The following is a 20296-nucleotide window of genomic DNA, read 5'->3' on the forward strand; positions in this document are numbered from 1 at the left end:
CGAGGGAGGATGACGACGATGGCCAACGCACAAGCGCTCCTCTGGCGCCCTTCCCCTACGTGCGCTTTTCTTTGGCATTCGAACGCAAAAGGCTCTCGGAGGCTCGCTCAACGGCGCACCATTGCAGGGTGGGGAGGATAGGCGCTTTTCTCCCACAGAAGGGTAGCTGGGAAGGGGTAGGTGTGGTGGTGGTTCGCATGGGGTTGAGCGCATGTAATTGATCTTTTCTTGGTGGATGCGAAGCAAACAAAAGCACCACCAGCAGCAGCAACAACAACAACAACAACGGCAGCAACAAAAAAGTGCGATAATAATGATCCGCTAGCCGATTACGTAAGGGCCGCTGGTTGTATGCGTGCGGTTGTGTGTGAGAGCGTATTTTACAGCACCTCGCTCCACCCGTCCTCTGCTGTTCCCTTTCCTGGCTTGGTTCACGAACAACACACCCCGAACCGGTGGGAAATGGGTGAAGAGGTGTTGAAAAGAATGTACACACAAAATGGGCAGCTCCACCAGCTCATAGGCACCCTCATTCATAGAGCTCGGAATGGTAAGAAAGCACACCGACTCGTGGTGTGGAATGAAAATGAATGAAAAAAAAAAAACAGCTCGGAACACAGAACCGCCGGCACGCGAGAAGCTTGGTGGCTGCCAGCTCCGGATGTCCTTGAGAGATGAAATATTAATTCCAATGCACTTTGCCTTGTTGTGGGCCGTTGTTTTTCGTCCGTCTGTCCGTCCATTGCCGTTTTGCTTTTCGTGTGAATCGAGACGCTTTCTCAGCCCAACCCATGTTTCTGTCACGATGGAAAGTAATCCGTGATGTGGTCGAACAAAAAAAAGGACGCTTCACTGCTCACTACCGTGATCGCGTGAGATATTGGATCGGATGCCAAAGGCACGACCGGCAAGGAGGCCAGGATCGTTTACCGGTCAACAGGTACAAGTGGATCTAGTGGCGGCTGCCTGCCCATCGCTCCTGTAGAGGCCCTTTCGTCACGTGTAGAAGCCCTTGACAGCACAAATTCGTCTGTCCACGAAAACAGGCGGCCACACAAGCCTGTTTCACTGCGGTCGACTACTAGGGCTTAATTTTCGTAAACAGCTTCATTAAACGTATTCAATGCGTATAATTTATGGAAACTTTTGCGCAACGAAAGATCTCTCTCGAGCCATTTAGCCGTATCCTTGAAACCCTTTGGCCCGTAGTAGCATCAATCATTCGGACGGGTCAAAATACCCCACAAACTCCTACGGTCAGTGGTTGCTTTTTGGAGGGCTCAGCGCGATATTAGCATATTCATTCGAGAAACCGGTTGCCTGCCGGTGGAGAGGCATGTGATCTGGTACCGGCACTTCGAAGGACTTGAAGAATGGATGTGACTTTTGGTTCGATGGTGTTTTATTCGCTCTGAAGTAAATTTTAACGGCTACATTGCTACACCTAGGTACCGGTCGCCATTTCCGTGATATTCATCGGCCAATAATGTTCCAATAAGTGTTCTAATGGCTGCTCATGGTGCAGATACAACCACCTGTAAGTCACACGCTTGCAATCGGTGGAGCTAGCTGATCTGGCACTTAGCTGATCATCTGGTAGCGAATCACGAAACCGGTCTAAACCGGCCTATTAGCTCTCGAGTCGAGGTGGGTCCAAGTGTATGTGTGTGTGTTCTCTGAATCGGCTGTACCGAGCACACTCTCCTGCCCGTTTGTCTAGTGTGTCTAGTGTGTCTAGTGTTTTTGTTTTGAAGTGTGATGATTCGGTATCTTTGGAGTTTCCGGTTTTGGTGTGATTTCGAGCAGCGTTTGACCTCTATTATAGAAACAATAACGTCGACACGAAGTGTCTGGAGAGAGTCTCGTCCTACATTTTGCAGAGATGTAAAAGATCGCTAAAGGTACATCACATTGTTTAGCGTTAGTAGCGGGGCAGTTTTTTAAGGGAATATTCAATTTAGCCTTAAAATTCGTTTTACTGAAAGTTGCATTAATTTTTTAGTGTAACTGATTACAGTAAGCATCTCACTAGGCGGCTTTACGTGACTGTTGATCATGTAGGGAAATTGTAAAGGATCAGCACAATGTTTTCTGTTCAGACTTTTGTAATTGGTGCTTAAAGCATGTGTATTTTGCCAGCATTTTGGGGCTAGTGTAAGAGGTATTTAAATAACTGAAATAAACTTCAAAATAATAAAAAAAATATCAACATAGGTAGGTCATGTGGTAAGGACACGCCATATAGAGTACAGCATCCGTCGATCGATGCGTCATCAATGCGTCAATCAAATTTTACATTAATTTTAAATTGTTCTGCAATGAACCGGTTGGTGCTCTTGAATGGACCCACTCTTTCCTTCCCCCTTTTGTCACTTATTTTTCCTTTCTTCTTCCTTCAAAACTGGGTTGGACGAAACCGGCACAGCAACGGCAGTACAGCGAAAGGATGCCCATTCCATGTCTCAAGAGGGGAAGCCCAAAGTGCTTGCACTGGGGGCACACGATAATTGAGCCTTGTTTCTTCGTACCATCCCCACCCCGGACCTCAGTTGCATTCACCTCCGGTCCTGCCCTTAAGTGTCCAATTCGACGATCACACCCAAAAATGGAGCCCCTCAGGTTGGTGCATTTCCAGTGGCTACTAGAGAGCTGGAGGATTGTACGAGGTGTAACGGACACAGAGGGAGAGTGGAAGGGAGGTCAAGGAGTAGAACAAAAATAAAAAATATGGAATGTACCGTAACCGCGCTCCCACAGCATTGCATTCCTGTCGGAGTCGCGTTTTCGAAAAGCGAGCTTCCTTTGGCCGCGAAAACGGTAGTTTTGGTTCGGGAACGTTGCGGGCTGACATTTTTTCCGTCTGAAATAATTCCGGAACGACGACGAGCAGCACCCCAGAGCCGTCACCCTATTCATCTCATCTTTGCGTTGGCTTGCCGCTCGGTTTGCTTTTTTTTTTCGTTGAAATTCACTCCATTTGCCACGTCAGAAACGGCCGGTGAAATGCTTAAACCATGCCAACCCATCGGCCCAACGACCGAATGCAGAAACAACAGTTCGCTGCTCGATATGTTTTGGTGTGTGCGTTTTTTTTTTATTACAAAAATCTCCCTCCTTCCTCACGCCGTTTGTCACCCGGCCAGGAGAACGCGCCAAGTCCGCGATCTTGGGTCCCGATCGTCAGGGGTCAGTGTGGCCGCGTGACAGTCGCGTTATTTTCGCGGCCGTCTTTCGCTGATCGCTCTCCCGCCATTAGCGATCGCTTTTCGAGGAGCAAAAACCGGTCCTTTCCCGGGTGCTACCGGCCGTCGGGTGAGCAGTCGCTAGGGATGGGAAAGGTAGCGAGTGTCGAGCATGGGTTGCGGAAGAAGGATTTTTTCTCCTCCGCCTCATGGTGTGTGTGTATGTTTCACTTCCTTCAGATTCGGCGTGTGGATCCCGAAATTCGGGTTTCGGGCCTCTGGCGAAAGCGAATCATGGGCGAGATATTTTTGGGCTCCGGATTGCGTCGGATTCGACCGGAGGATGGGTCGCTTTACGACTTCCAGCGAAGGAGCGCAAAAATGTGGAATTCCCCCTTTAGAAGGGTGTGGGCGAGATAGGGGCGAGATGGATGTGAGACCGAAAAATCAACAGCAACAACAACTAAAAAACCTGCCTCGTAACTTTTGGCAACCATCGAAGCTGCCACGATGAAGCAAGGAGTCACTTTCAACGCCAGGTGCGTGAGTGGCACGCACGTTCGTGCCTTGCATACATCCTGGCGCGATAACGGAGTGCCCTTTTTGTTGCAGTAGGGCATGCACTGTCATGCCATGCCAGGCAGTTGGTTAGTACGTCAGTCTCAAACACCCACGATTCAGTAGACGTGCAGTAGAGTCCCTTCGAGACGAGTGGCTCAACCGGTCGGGGACGAACCCTGCGGTGTACAGGCGTACCGGGTGCCGTAGTTTGTCAGCTTGCCGCATGAGCTGAACCACCGTACCACGCGCGTAGATCGATTGCATTCCGCGGTTGACGTGGTTGCCAATCTCCGGCTACGATCGCGCGAGATACGCGCAAGACCGGCTCAATGGCGCACCGATCAAAGCGGCACCGTTTGGGCGGGGTGGGTGAATGGGTGAGTGGGTGGTTGTGGGCTGCAAAACCCCACTCACTCTCATTCTTATCGAGCAACAACACACACATGTCCTGTCTCACGAACACGTTCAGAAACACGCCTGTCAAAAAGGGAAGCTGCACTGACGGCAAAGTTCGCACAAACTGCCGATTTATTTCTGCTGTAACCGGGCGCTGTGTGACGTTATTAGCATCTCTTTGGTGTTTTATGCATGAGAAGAAGCTTGAGGCCGTTGAGAAGAGAACGCACATCCACCACGTCCACTCCCTGTAGACCTTTGCGCCACTTCGTTCGTCTGTGGCCGAAGGATGTAATTTTATTTTCATTCGATGCGGTCAACCGCAACTTTTTCGAGGTATTTAATCAACGGTACCACAACAGGATGATCGACACAGCAACACCGACGGAACTGCGGATAACACACACGCGCCAAAATATGCACCTGGCCCCTGGCAGTTGAACACACTGCGCTTTTTCAACCCTTTTTTCTCCATCTTAAGCACTGCATCACTTGTATTTGATTCGTCCCGAATGTTTCGTATTATCCCGTTTTATCCCTTCTCGAGTGTTTTCACTTGGATCGATCGCGCTTGGAACGAATTCACTGCGTACTGGTTGAACGAGCTTGAGCTATGGCATTTTTTTTTGTAAGCGGCTAATATTTCATGCGGCTTTGCGCGTGTGTTGTTGCCAACCTTTCGGAATGCAAGGTGTTGCGTGTTTTTATCTGCCCGAGGTTGCCACATGGAACCTTCTGCGAACCCAGCTGAGAATGATGCTGTGGCTGGAAAAATTCCCCCACACGCACGTACGCGCCACACTGCTGTGGAAAAACTAATCGAACACCACGAAGGGCAGCTTACATCTTTCTTTTTTTGCTGCGCTTTCAATCACTCGTGCATTATGATGCTCCCGCACTAAACGCGATGGCGGCCAACGGAGAGAACCGATTTTAGAGGACACGAGTATGTGAGCCCTAGGCAAAAGGGTTAGCTTTAAGGGCGCACGAGCAAACAGCCACCTCTAGTCCGGTCGGGCGCTAAAATGAAACTGAAAGCGAACGATATTAAGCAGCCAGGAATTTTCATTCTGTTTGGTTTGGTTGCGCTCGCTGCCGTTCGGTCGGGGCTCTCTTTCTCGTTCTCTCGTACTTCGTGTGTGCATCGAGCGCGCTCGCTCGCACACGCGTGCACAATCCAAGCCTCCCCACCGTGGCTCGCGATGGTGGAGCCTTCGAAAAGGGGGGTTTTGCCTTCGGGTTACATTGATCGCTTCGGCTCGTTCATTCGCTCACGCGTTGGATGTTTCATCCCATTTTTGGGTGGTTTTGAGATGCTTCGATCATTTTACAAAAAACATTTCCGAATGTGGTTTTGCGAGGGTAACATTCCTCTCTTTTTATTATGATTTATTTTTGCTAGTTTTGGAGCGAAAGCTTTTCCAAAATCGTTCGTCAATCCTTTGTAATTATTGTGCAAACATTTTCTATGCTGGTAGGTAAAACACTCCAATGTATTTTCGCCTAACTCATCGTCAGATAAAAGGGTGCAAAGTATCGAAAAAAAAAACACTAAGGTACTTGCGGTTCGAAGTACATAGTACGTTACGTAATGAGTTTTGCTACTCTACTTCCTGCTAATTAGTAAAATATGCTTGTATGGGTCTCCCCAAAAAAAATGACCCTCGGAAGTTTATTCAACGGCCGCCTCGAGACAACACCGCAAACAAAAACACCATCCCAGACACAGACCATCGTGCAGGACACACGATGGTGACATTTTGAAAACGTTGCCGAAAGCGCTCCTGTTTATCTTTCTTTCGTTTTTTTTTTCTCTCTCGCCGTTAATGCTGGTGCAAAACCAATCGTCGACAACCGGTTCAGGAAACTTTTCTTCCGTTTCGCGCACGACACAATGCCTTGCGGACGAATTTCGGCTAGTTAATTAAGAAAATCTGCCGTTGAGAACCGCTGGTCCTCTCCGCTACGGCCCCAGAGTCCCTTCTAGGACGGTCCTCATTAACGTCCCTCGATGGGCCGCATTCGGAAAGCGCTCTAGATTTCCTTCCCTCGCTCTCAAAACATGGCGCGAACCGGTTCGAAGCGAGCGCCACTCGAGATTGATTCGCGTTTCGGTGGGGCTCCGATCGTCATACAAGTTCTCCGAATTATGGTAATGTGACTTTGCGTAAATATCTCCTCCGTGTCGATTGGGTTTTGCTGGGCTATGCTGATCGCCCCGCTTTATGCTGCCGCTGTTTCGAACCTCGCCTGCATCAAGATCAAGATCGTGTCGATGTATGTTTTTTTGTTGCGTTTAAGATTGGATCGTTTATACCGGCGTGGCGGAGCAAGGAGGCGTTTGGGTGCCGCCAATAGGTGGTAAGATTTAATTACCGATTGGGCGAGGGCCTCTCCTATCTGGTACACTCCTCACCGCCAGCAGCTGGCCGACAGCATCTTTCTGAGATGAAACGGAGAGGAAATATTCTAGGCATACGTTTTTTTTTATTTTTCTTTTGCGTGGTAGAGCCGCATCCAATCACACGAAGGCTACCGCGTGGAGTGTTCTTGAAATGTTTACTTTACGTGACCTCACGGTCCAGAGGTACCCTTCCATTTCCAACCGGTAGATGATACCGTACCGTTAATTAATTTGAATAGCAGCACGTGCAATTAACCGGTTGATTGGGGCAGATCATAATGATTTATGGGCTAGCGATTTGGTTTAAGCGGGTAATTTGCTAACCGGTTGAAATGAGCGAATAGGTGTAAGCGAGTGAGGAAAAACATCGCGCACTCCTGGAATCGACAGTTAGGCTATAAGCAATAATAACCAGATAATCTCACAATTTATAACCATGCTGCAAATAGCTTGCACAAAAATACTAGAGAACAGTTTAATGAACTAGTAATGCGGACTTTCATGCATCGTCTAATATACTTGATAGCAAAATTAACAAGTAACACTGATAACTGAATGCTATAAATTTCCGAACGTTTCCTTTTTATTTTCCCTATTATTTAAATTTCGTATCTCCGTCCTACCTCAACAGGGGTTTGTGCGAATATTATTACTGGAATGGTGATCATCTGCCTATGCATATGTGACCACACGTGAAATTTATGAAACAATGGCTATCAGAGGAGGCCAGGGGTATGATGCTATAGGAATAGTCGGAGGAGAAGGAAACACAACACAATGGCATATTGATAATAGTACGATTAACGAGCGCGTATGACTGCTTAATGGAGACCGGAACTTAACCACAGCCGGTAGACGACCCAACGACAACGATTGGTGGTCAGGAGAGGAATAGTTAGGAAATACAAGGGAAATTCTGTCACTCTGGAGGCGTGTCGGAAGGCTTGCAACCCGTCACGGAAAACGTTGGGAGAGGTGTGAATTTAAGAAAAATCCACGGTAGAGGAAAGGAAACAAAACTGAACTAAAACAAACAATCCACTGAATGCTGTGAATGGTTATCATTGTGTAGTGTTGAGTGTTTTTCCAGTCAAGGTTAAGCGATCAGGATCGAATCAGCTGCATGTGTGAAACCATTCTTGTTTTTTACACACCTAATGGTGATGTTAGACGGATCAAATTGGATCTATTTTGGTCGTGTGATTTGTTTTCGTAGGCTGTACAAATTTAATTTTAATGTTCTACCGCTTGAGTTCGTCGCCGAGGGTTGTGTCTGAGCGTTTGTATTGAAATTGAAGCCAATGATGCCTTTTCGAATAAATCTTCTGGCAGTGAATCCGGTACGAATCCTATCGAAAAACCCATTCAACCTGAAGCGGCCTCATCCCACAGACTGGTTGCACCTGTATGTAAATTGTGAATCAATCGCCCTTCTCTCACTCATCAGTACCACCACGGGCTAATTGCTTTTCAGTACATCCGTGCTAGTTGTGGCGCTCGTAGGCGACTATATTTGCCTGTCGATGGGGTTTGTTTTAGTAGAACGGGCATCATCATCGTACTGCCGATGATGAACAACCGTCTTTTCTTGCTGCTTAGTTGGTGATGGTTGGCTTAATGAGCCGTTTCGATAAGGATGAGTACTTGTTTTGTTTTGCTGTAGTTGGGAGCTTTCAATTTCTATGCACCCGATGGAGACGCACGGTTGTGCGAGTTTACAGTCGCGTAGTCGTACGAACGTTCATTTGCTGAACCAGTTCCCTGCCGATTACGTAAGGCGTTTGTGAAAGGTTCTGCCCATCCGGGTGGTAGAAAGACCGTGAAATCATCCCCAAGGAAAAAAGGGAATACAAAATATGATGTCATGACGAGCAGAAAAAATCTACATACATGCGACAGTGTCTCCTTGTTAGGCTTGAGTAATTGCGGTGCAGCGTGTGGGGTTCGTCGCTTGTTTTTTAAAATGAGTCTTTCGATTAGCGTAATGCGCGGCACAATCAAATGAGACCATTCGGGTCGACAAATGAGCCAATACAATGCACTTCACGTCGTTTTAGTGACATTTATCAGGGAGGCTAAATAGGCACTTAAGCATTTCTATAAATTCACACACAAACACATACAATGCCACGTAAATTATTTATGCCTTCCGAATGGAAATGAATGAAGAGTTGTAATTACACTTCATGAATAAGAACAGTAACGCGATATTTCGCACCACTTAAAATAAAACCTTATATCACCGTGTACCGTCCGGTTGGGACGACGATCGATCATAAACTGGCTGCTTTGGTTTCGGTGATCCGTACCGAGTTCTGTTTCCATTCGATATTGTGGTCGGTGTAGTTCGGAGTGGATTTCAGTGACAGTGTTTTTACATGGGTGGGACAGAGAATGAGAAACCGAGATAGCGGGGAAGTAAAGTAAGAGCAACATTTTTCGTGACTACATTCCCCTTCCAATCGATCGGGGATCGGTTGGTGTGACGCCCTGGAAACACATTGGCACACAATAGTTAATGTGTAGCGTGCAGGTCGAACCACAAAATGGGCAAGCCATCGTTTCCGAAATGTGACTTAAAATGTGAGGGTATGGGCAGAAGATGTAAAATGTTGGGTGAGTCATGGGAAGGAGCATTTTGTAGTAACAACCGAGGGCTGCGTATTTTGACGACGGGTAATGACAACACCGCTCAGTAAATAGCGCAATGACTCAAAAAGCTCTCCGGAGCTAGCTGATAACAAATTTAACATTGAAACCTATCTTCCCTTTCAAAAAGGAAGAAAAATTGTAAGCAATGTACAAAGCGTTGCGCAATTTCCATGGAAACGATGGGCATGGGTGCGGAAAACTATTTTTAATGTCGACCAACTCCATTGTAGTTGGACTGCACGGAATGGCGGAAGTGGCTGATAAGATTGTATGTGCTCGAATGTACCTTCCCTTCCAAAAGCTTGAAGATCATCGGATGGAAATGAGTCAATTGCGATGGGGTCTCAAGCATGAATTCGCTTATGTACGTAGATATATAGTCATGTGCGAGTTGGTTGTGAAATCCAAGGCAGCGTTTGTTTATCTTTGTTATCGGTGTGGTATGCGACAAACGAAAGTTTCTTTGCTGATGACAACCGTTAACGCACCCAAAGAGTGGGTGAAGAGTTTATTTTTCAAGGTAATTTCTTTTCTGACTACTTACATACGGTTGACGTAAGTGAAAAGATTAGTTTCTTAGATTTGATTATTTTCCTTACTATTGTGCCAGTTATGTATTATATATTGTGATCGTGGAAAAAGCCCAATCTATATATTTTAAATCCCAAAAATTTTCAATCTAAATCTATTTTAAATCTTACCACTTTTAATGATCATTTTAATTTTCGTTCATTATTTTGGCTTACTACTGACCAACCATTGAATCCTAGGATGAAACATTTTAAACAAGCTTAAAGTCCCCGAATGTAGCGTACGGGAGCACGAGTGCCGCCCAACGGATGATTGATGGTTATTTCGAGTGGAGAATAATTCGAGTCAAGGGCTTTGGGATGCTCATCGTCTGATTCGTAATCTCAGGTCGTCCCTGACGTCATTTGCTTTTTGATGGGTGTCATGAGAGCACCGTTTGGACGAAGAAGTAATTAACTAACACGAAAGTGAAGATTGAACTGAACTACTTCGTTTAGATAACTCAAAGTAAAAAATGTTCTTTAAAAACGAGCTATCTGTATGCGTTAGACCTGTATTCATATTTTGGGACAAAATTAGTGATTTCCCCTTTTTGTGATAAATTTTAATGACGGTCTTGTTGGCCGCTCGTAGCAGCTGTAGAACCCATCCACATCGTCAACTCGTGTCCTTGAGCGACTAATGAGACCAAATCTTGTGTTCGTGACCGCGGAGATAGAATAGAAGCCTGGCCAAAAACAGAATGTTGCCGGCTATTCCCGATCACACATTAACGTCCTTTCGAATATTTAGATTCAGCCCCGCTCTGAAGGCGACTCGCGGTTGAGCTGCCTGTGCTTACGAGTAGAGGTGAAGGCATAAATAATGGAGCAGTGAGTTCGAATTAGACCTTCGATAACAGTTGGAATACACAAAAAAGGAGAGAAACTAATGAAGCATAGGGTAGAAACGATCGCTCTAGGCGTTTATGTAAAAAAAATAACACATACAGCCTGCAAACGCTGCTCTGCTCTTCGAGGAAGACACTAAAGCGACAGAGGACTAGACGCTGGCAGAAAGCTGCAAATTTATGATGCCCTCAAATCGTAATCAAAACCGGCCAACGGAATGCAAAACGCGTCGCCCTTCCGAACTCCTTGCGTACGCACAACGCGAACCGTGAAGCTCAAGATGCCAGGCTCGTTCCATTCTTTCGAGTTTTGGCTCGTGACGTTTGAATCGAAACACGGGCGCAACGAAACCCGCATCGGCTCGTTCCTGGTTGAGCCTGCAGGAAGAAGTGGTTGAGCACGTTCTTGGCTACCGAATTGAGCCTTTCGGGAGCAGGCGAGATTTTTGTGTTACCTTTCATCCTTTGTCGTCCATTCTCCATCTGTTTTCATTTGCTTTACAAAAAAAGCCTTTGAGAGGCTCGTCTTTGGGCTTTTGGAGCTTCGCTTGCTACGTTATTTTGCCCCGTGGCCAAACAGGGATTTATCGCGTGTGTGTGTGTGTGTGTGTGTGTGTGCCCTGCATACTTTCGCATGGAACGAAAAAACAAGAAAGGCCATAAAATATGCTTTACGCGCCTTGCTTGTTGCGGTTTTGCGTAGCTCGTGCCATGCGTTTACCACTGTTATTTTTTGTTTTAATTTTAAAAGGGTATTATAGTGTCTTATTTGCTGCCTTCTGGTCATGTTTGACGATTGCAAGTGGTCGGGTTTTTTCTTTCTCTTCTTTTGCTTTTTCTTCTTCTTCTTCTTGAACAACATCATTATCTTTCGATGATCAAGTGATGGCAAGAGTGTAACGGCTCCCAACATGCGTACTTTCCCGTCAAGTAAACTGCTGACGTACCCTCCGGTTGTTAAACGAGCGAGTTCTGAGGACGAGCTTTGGGTTTTGTGTGCGTGTAAGAGCTTTTATTTTTTAGTGGCTTGTTTTTTGCTCTTGTTTTATCGCGTGCCATGCCCGAGGAGGTCCGGCTTTTATTAGCTTCCTTCCACTGATGAACCTCCTTTCTGATCGCATCGAACCCGGCGAAATGCTCAAGGGGACGAAAACAATAATGACAAATAACAAAAACAAAACTTCTTCATATAGAATCGAAAAATAATGAGCACGCAAAGAATTTGGAACGAAATCAGAAAACGGATAAAAACATCCATTCAAAACATACACACACGCAAAAAACACATCCAAAAAATATCCATTTCAGATTTCTTCTTACGCCACGGGTTTCTCTTTCGCGAGCCTTTCGCAAACCACTCAAGATAGGCCGGTTTGGCTTGAACATTGCCTGCGGTTTCCATATCCCCGTATGCGTGTGAGACGAACACACACCATATGCGATTTTATGCTCGCGCCAACTCGCTTCCAGGCTTTTGTCGTCTTCATCTCAGCTAGCCGAAGAAGTTGGCCAAAAATTCCTTCCACGTGTCTTCACGATCGCGAACGCATAACTAACCGCGCTTACTATTGGCGGTGTTGCATGGCTCGGCGGGAAGATAATGGGCGTTGAAGAGAAGAATGGGGATGAGATCGAGGATGAGTTTTGTCCAGCTGGTCACCGCGGCGGCTGTAGCTTGAGGATGGTGAAAAAAATTTACCCCAAACTGAGCACGTTCTTTTGCATTCCTTGACTCTCTCGCGGGCGAATGTAAATTACGGACCCGAAATGGGAAGGAGACAGGAACGAGGTTCTTGTTTATTTTATTTATTTATTTTTTCAGTCATAAGGATGATGCCTCAACAAAGGAGACGAAAGAAATGCGAAATGTATTCATTCTTCAGCCATCATCAGCCCCTAAGGAGGTAGATCGCCAGTGCTACCCAGCGGGCATTGGTTGCGACTCTAGTACAGGTTTTTGCGTACCTTTTTTGGGGAAACTCTGTATTATTTCATGAAGAAAAGAGAGAAATTTCAGTCGCGTGTTCGAACCACAGTTCACGTTCTGTCACTCGCCATCTGTTGTTGAAATTCAGTTTTGATATTTTGGTATCATATTACCGTACATTGAAGTGCATTATGATTCGTTTCTGTTTTTCTTTGCATATTTAATTCACTTTTTCAAACTAAAAACACAGCAACATAACTTGTTAATGCAGCTTTTCTAAAAAGTAAGTTACTTCACGATATCGAAATGATGCGAATGAAAAATAAGCAATAAAAGGATTTCAAGCATGGTGTCAACATACTGTAAACTAAAGACTTTCTTGAAGAAAAGCTTTAAAGCGTTCCTAGAGCTTTCATTAATATTCTATAAAGTTAGTTAAATTTATTGGTATAAAGTCACACTATTTTGCTAAAAATTTATAAACATATATATAACATTTAATTGTAATTGAAATACAATTGTGTTTCAAAAATTTAAAACAATTTTGAAATATTTAAATAAATATGGCGAAAGCGTCGAGTCGTACATCGACGACCGGTGTGAGGGTAAAAGCTCTACCATGTTTACCTCTCACCAGGCTGCTCCATTCGGTACAACAACATGCCAACGTCCAGCAGATCACGAAGAAGAAATTGCACACTTCCGCCTGATCTTGACCCCGTGCTCGAGGATTTTTGGTGTTGTTGCCGCCGGTGTCTTACTGTGCTATAAAAGCGAACGAGGAATAAAAATAAAACCCAAGCCGGTTCGCAACCGGCACCAACCGGCCGGCGATTGCTATGAAGAAAAATTATGTATTCTGCTTAGTATGCCGCTGTTGGCGGTCGATACGACTGCGGCATACTTCGCGTATGCGTGGGGGGCTTAAGTTGTCTGTCTTCGATTTTTGTTTTGATTGAAACTTCGCACCATCCGGGACCTGTGCTTTTGCTTCTCGGGGCAGATGGAAGCAGATGATCGTCTAATGGCATGTGCTTTATGTTACGCCGTTAAGCCTGCCTAAGTGGATGGTTTGAAAGGGCTTTGCGTTTGTCGATAAAACAATAAATCATTAAAAAACTTCTCAACCAACGATCGAGATAGGCAATCGCGTTACAAAGTTTAAGCCAATGTATCTAAAGTGTTCATTTGTCGTTTTCCTGTGGTTAGTCATTTTGAAAATTATTGTATGTATATTTTATTTTTGGCACTACACCGCCTCTCGCTATGACATCATTTTCGATCCTCAAAATAAAGGCTTGGTTTCACCGTGAAGGAAACGAATTTTAATGGCATTTCCATGGGTTTGCCTACTGTCGGTCGAAATCAGTTGTTTGCCCAAAGAATTCCCCAAAAATCCAACTTGAAACGATCCTCACTTAGAACATGTGCTTCGTATCGAATCATCACCGTTCGGTGCTGAAGACGATCGTATCGGGCTGGACGAGAAATATTTGCACAGAGCGCATTGGAGCACGTCCCCGACTAACGGCGGTCACGGACTACAATGTTCACTCACTCGAAAATGCCGACAAAATGAAACTACTGCCCGCGCTGCTGTGGCTTCTGGCGCAAAGCTTTGGACGCCGGTATTTGCTCGAGGTGTGAATTGTTTTGTTGCATCTTGTCGTCCCGCCCGGGGCGCGAATCCATTTCTGGGCGAAGGCACTTTAGCGATGCCCAATTTTGTGTGCGCAATACATTGTGTGCATTTTGCCGACCACCGATCGCCATGCAGCGCACGGACATCATTCTGCTGCACTTATTCGGCGTGATCGGTGAGGTGAGACGGTCCCTGACGGACTCGAGTGGACACCACCTCCAAGACGACGGGTGGTCCACCTCGGAAGGTGGGTGACCGAAACGATGATCGTCGCGTCGGTCGTCGACGTTATTGACATCTCCAAATTGCTGCTACTCCTGAGTACGTCGACGAATGGACGCAAGACATTGATTCAATGCAAATCAGTGAGCCACCGCGCTACTGCTTCTTCACGCATCGGACATCCCCTGGGTCCGATACATCACCGGATTCGATGGTTCGGCGGTTTTATGGTAGTTTCTGTATTTGTTTGGCCTTTTTTTGTGTTGGAAATTAATAAAACGCTTTTGCCTGTTGGTGCCATAGAAGGGAGAAAAGCCGAAGGTGAATCTCCAGCCCGACGGCTTTAGCGCACCGGACGCGGGGTTTAATGTCAACGATCGGCTTCTATGTCATTTCCGGCTGCTCCGAATTGATCTTCGCTTTCGGTGTAAGAGGAAAATGTGTCAATCGGAACATGCGCGTTCGAGGTTGGGAAAAATCAACAGCTTCTGTATTGTGGGCATTTATTTGATTAACTTTAAAGATCTTTATCTCACATGTATTCGTTGTCAAATAAATGGCGTGGTTCTCCAAGACAACATGAACTTTTTCTACCATCTCTTTAGGAGTCGTCGCAGTTTTTTGCCTGTCAAGTACCTCAATCCTGTATTATCTATATACTTCTCAAAGTTTTTAGTTTGTACGTGGCTTACTGTTGGGACATTCAACCTTGAACAGGGTGTATCGCGTTGCGTGTGTTTGCAAACCAAGATGGGATGGGTTGCCATATCTCGGAAATGCAAAGCCTTAGTTCCTGCCAAAGGTGTGCGAGTGTTTGTCTACCAAGTGGTATGACATAAGCAGTTGAATGGATTGTACTTTTTTAAACTAGGGTAGCTCAAGGGCTGGTCGAAATTACCAATTTGTTAGGTTTGTGGTTGTCGGTTAACTGTGGCTTGGCCGGTTTCCGTCGTAATTGCTAAATACATGATTACTTCAGAGTATGTGGCGTACAAAGTAACTGACGTTCATATAAATTTAGCTATCTAAATTTTTATTCTGAAGTTATATTTAAGAAAAGCCAATGGTTTATAATCTTAAATTATAAACAAGCATGATGTATGGATGTTCTTTCCTTCTATTTATTAGTGACAATAAACTACTACAATGTAAAAATCGTTGTTAAATCGCGATACATTGATAGTTTCTTGCTTTAAAAGCAACCCACCTGCACGGTTGGGTGACGAGGAGAAGAAAGTTTATTAGCATAATTGAATAATTGCATGCCGTAATTTCACGCTTGAAAATCGCTTTCTTTAGCCGTCCGTCCTCTCCGATGCTGGTCTTATTAGCACCTTTTTCTATTGCAGGACGTGTTACATATGCAAGAAATACATGTTTGCAAAGTGGAACACAATTATTATTCACGCTGCAGTGGCGCTTTAGCAATATCCCTCGCTGACGAGACCGTAATTTATAGCGTACTGTTCTGTACTGTGGTTGTACTGTTGACGTAGGTCTAGATGTAGAAAAGCAGGATAGCATGGGTCACTATAGAGATTAGATGTGTAAAGTAAACGAAGCTAAACGAAATGAAATGTAATTCGCATAGTTTAGAAGCATTCTTATAAGGATAGAAGAACTAATAGTGTTTATTTTGTTTTTTTTTTATATCGTCCTTAGCTACCCCGAAACCGGTCATCTTTAGCTCGCAGCAAACAGTAACTGGAACGGTACCGGAGCTGCCGCAAGATACCGACAACTTCAGCGAGATTGATCTAAATACGACCAGCGAACCTCAAGCTTGGTCTCAGCCACCTACAATCGATTACAATCCGCTCCAGGATTTGGAGGAATCGGACGGCAAAGCAGGTGGTAGCCAGCTCGAAAACGACGGGGAACCATTGCCGTCGTCCTCGTCGTACCTGCAACAGACGTCCGCATTGACCGCTCAATTTGCAGCTCAACTTCCAAACGTCGCATCAACGGTATTTTCGACCTTCAGCCGTGTCATCAAGGGCAGTTCGCCGGTTCCATCACCCGCGGCACCGTCGTACGGGTACGATCCGGCCGCTTACGGTGGGTACGGTTCGCAGCCAGAATTACAAAGCGTACTCAACCCATACGAACCGCCACCATCGGTACCATCGTCGTCAGGGCCATTATTAAATTCAAGCGCGTACAATCCGACCTATCAGCCATTTGGAGCACCACACGATCCTCAACACTCGGAAGCGCAATCTGTAGCTGGGCCACCACCGCCTCCACCAACGTTCTACAACCCGGAACAGGTGCCATCTGCGGTTGCGGTTCCGCCGCCATCCACTTCCGGTCCATCGAACACGTATCGGTTGGGTGGTAGCAAGAAGAAAACATACGCACATATTCCTGGCCTAAGTACTACGACTCAGCCGGGGGTTCCTTCTGCCCCAACGCCGACGCAAAACACTGTGCCACCGCATCCCTTCGGCTCGGCTCCGCCAACATCACTCGCATTTGTGCAGCCGACCGCACCGGGTGTATCGGACACGTTTAATTTCGAACCAACTACTCAGACAGAGGATAACAATACTGCACCACCTGTTTCGAAAGCAAAATCGTCCATTTTCGGATACCTTCCGACAAATATCCTAGAAAAGTTGCCAAAACCTAGCTTCGGAAGTGAGAAGAAGGAAGAACCTTCGCAGTTTGCGGGTGCAGTTTCGTCAGGATCGATCTTAGATCAGTTTGCGGAACCTCTCCGTGCTCCTGTTGAAGTACAGTCAGTGCCGCCTTCAACGTTCAACAACACACCGCAGACGTCTGCTGGTTCGTACTTTGCGCCACCATCAGTTGGAGCTCCCGTTCCGGTTCCACTTGTGCCGCAAAGTCAGCCCCATCCTTTGTTCACTCCAAATCAATCCGAGTTCCTCAGTGTAACTGGTGAGCCATCGGCGCCGACTGCGTCTGTGTTGGATCCTGCATTGCCACCACCCGTGTTTTACTCGCCTGCGCAAATTCCTACGGTTGTTCAATCACGTCCTGTTGGCTCTACGGGTAATCCTTACAGTTCAAAACGCCTTGCATCTGGCATTGGGCGCTACAAGAATCCACTTGTGCCGGCAGCGCAACCTGTCACTGGCCCGGTATTCCTGCCGAACCAGCCACCGCCTCTAGCTTCGCAGCAGCCGGCGGGAGTATTGTCAAACGTAGCGACACAACAAGTCTTCTCGGACACATTCACGCCGCAAATTGTATCAGCAAATCCACAATCGGAAGCACCAGTCTCCATTTTTAACCCCATTGTTTCCGTAGGAGCTCCTTTCGAACCAGTTGGAGAAGCTCAATGTATACCGCCGCCTGTGGGAGAACGGATTCTAGAAAATACTAGTCAACTTACTTTATCGGCTCCCATTTCTGGTCCTCCAGAAGTAATTGAGGCTACAACTGTCGTTAACCCATTGGTACCCGAGAACGTCAACTCTGAAAGGAACCGAGGTATAAACCAACTTGTGGGAGGTTTAAAATCAGATGCCACGTACAATCCGTACTCTTCTCAGCAAGTTCATCAAGCAGTGCGTGTTGAAGAACCCACCTATACACAACAAAGCATTCCTGAAGTCGCAGCACCCCCTGTAATAGGGTTTGATTTGCAAGAAACCTCTTCTGTAGCTGGTGTCGAAGCGGTCCAGGCCAAATTTGATGTTTTCAATCTTGGCAACCAGCCTTCTGCCCCACAAACAAACGTGTTTAGCGCAGAATCATTAGTTTCTACTGCTACTATTGTCACGGGAACACCGGCAGGATTTCTTGGAACAGAACCTGCTTCAATCGGTAGCTCAAAAACAATCGTTGATAGCCGGTCAAAGTCAAGCGAGAACGTACTTTCGCCACCACCTCGTCCAAATTCAAACTTGAGCGAACCGGCAACGATCTTTCCAGGATCGGTACCTCCGGCAGACATTTTCCTTCCGGAATTATCCGGAACTGCTGGATTTGTCTTGCCGCAAGTGCATCATCCAGATCGTGAGGAAGAAGCAAACGTATTCGTCCAGAAAGGACAACACGATACTAACGGCAACAATTTGGTGAACTTTTTTACGAGCAATCCTGCATCATCCATTGCCCCAGTGGAAAAGCAGTTTGAATACTCTCAGCAAAACACAACATCTCGTTTCCCTGCACAACCACTTTCGACTGAACAGCAGGAGCCATCGAAGAAGGCTTCGTTGATTTCATTCCCGAATCCGGCGCCAGCAATAAATCCTGTTGACTTCTTCAACAGTAACACTATCGTGCCGTTGGAATCAGGCGTAGAAAATACTATCAAGACGGGTCAAACAACTTCCTCCGTTCCGCTGTTTAACTTCTTCGGCCGAACTGCCGACCCAGCGCCACCTACTGTGGTGGAGCCAGTTGTAGAAACCAAACTTTCCTCAGATCAATCCATTGCAGACTTTGCAAACGGACAACGGGATTCCACAAAAGCCAGAACGTTTCCAGAAGACATTGCTCCGGCGACTTCCGTTTCGAACGTCAGTAGCTTTAGCAACCTCAACGTAAGCTTCGGTGAGGACAGTGCGCAGGACGTGCCGCGGATCGAAAACGCATCAAACGAACCGATATTCAGTAGCGACAATCTATTCGATTTCAAATCAACCGTCTACCAGGACGGAAGTTTGTACTCGCGTAACAAGGAACTCGCTTACGACGCGAACGACGGAAGCAGCAGCATGGCGGCGATGGCAACGACGAGCGTTGGTGCGCAGGACACCACCACCAACACGGGCACTTCGATCGCCGATTCAAGCTCGACCAATATAGCTTATCGACCAACGTACAATCATTGGTTCTATCGGCGCGAGGTGGAAGGCAAGAGCGTATGGTCCGCGTTCACGATGGCCGATTCAATGGCTCTCGAAGACGGACTGGCGGTTCTGTTGGCGCGAACCAACAGTGAGCCGGAGGACGACAGCTGCTCACCGGTGATTGTGCACACTGACGGTGGAAGGTACGACGTGTCGATCAAGGAACGCACCCGAACGCCGGTTTACTGGAAAGGACCGGCGAATGAAGTGCGACGGTGCTCCTGGTTCTACAAAACCGTCGACTCTCGGTTTGTCCCCTACGAGGAGGAGGTAGCGGATTTGCTGGAGCGAGAGTACAAAGAAGCGGCCACTTCCGGCGAGTGGCACCGGCGGGTGACAATTCCGAACGGTGAAACGGTCGTGTTTCATGGACCCTCCGTTATCGTGCATTTCCTGCAGACACAGAACCCGGATACGTGGGGTGGCGGCAATTCGCCGGTGCCTTCGACGACGAACCGACCGCGTGTTGTGAAGCGTGGCATCGATGAGTTCAACATCGACGAAGACGAGCCGGAGAGGATAGATCATCTGTTATTTATGGTGCACGGCATCGGTGAAGCTTGCGATTTGCGATTCCGGCGCGTAGAGGAAGTGGTTGATGAGTTCCGCAGCATCTCGGCACAGCTGGTGCAAAGCCACTATCGGTCGTCCTTTGATCGTGGTGATGTCGGACGGGTGGAGATATTGCCCATATCCTGGCACGACGATCTCCATTCGGAGGAGTCAGGTGTGGACGAAAAGTTAAAGTCGATAACGTTGCCTTCGATACCAAAGTTGCGCCACTTCACCAACGACACGTTGCTGGACGTGCTCTTCTATACCAGTCCGATGTTTTGCCAAAGCATTATCGATGCCGTAGGGAAGTCGCTCAACCGGCTGTACGCGATGTTCTGTCAGCGCAATCCATCGTTCAGTGGGCGCGTTTCGTTGGCGGGTCATTCGCTTGGTTCACTGATTCTGTTCGATCTACTGTGCCACCAAAAGAAGGTGGAAAAGAAACTATCCAGCGAACCGGAAAATTCGGTAAGTCACCTCTTAGAGAGATACCAGATGCCATTTTTGGG

The 20296-nt window shown here is 46.7% G+C and overlaps 1 protein-coding gene across 1 annotated transcript in view; it reads left to right on the forward strand.

Annotated features, from left to right (window-relative positions):
• Positions 1 to 20296, forward strand: part of LOC128721953 (uncharacterized) — a 40504-nt gene that overhangs the window by 18721 nt on the left and 1487 nt on the right. The window contains exon 2 of the mRNA XM_053815763.1: positions 16069 to 20255. Within this exon, the coding sequence (XP_053671738.1) occupies positions 16069 to 20255 (4187 nt within the window). The remainder of the gene's footprint in view (positions 1 to 16068; positions 20256 to 20296) is intronic.

This window comes from Anopheles nili, chromosome 2 (assembly GCF_943737925.1).
Source record: "Anopheles nili chromosome 2, idAnoNiliSN_F5_01, whole genome shotgun sequence".
Taxonomy (NCBI): Eukaryota; Metazoa; Arthropoda; class Insecta; order Diptera; family Culicidae; genus Anopheles; species Anopheles nili.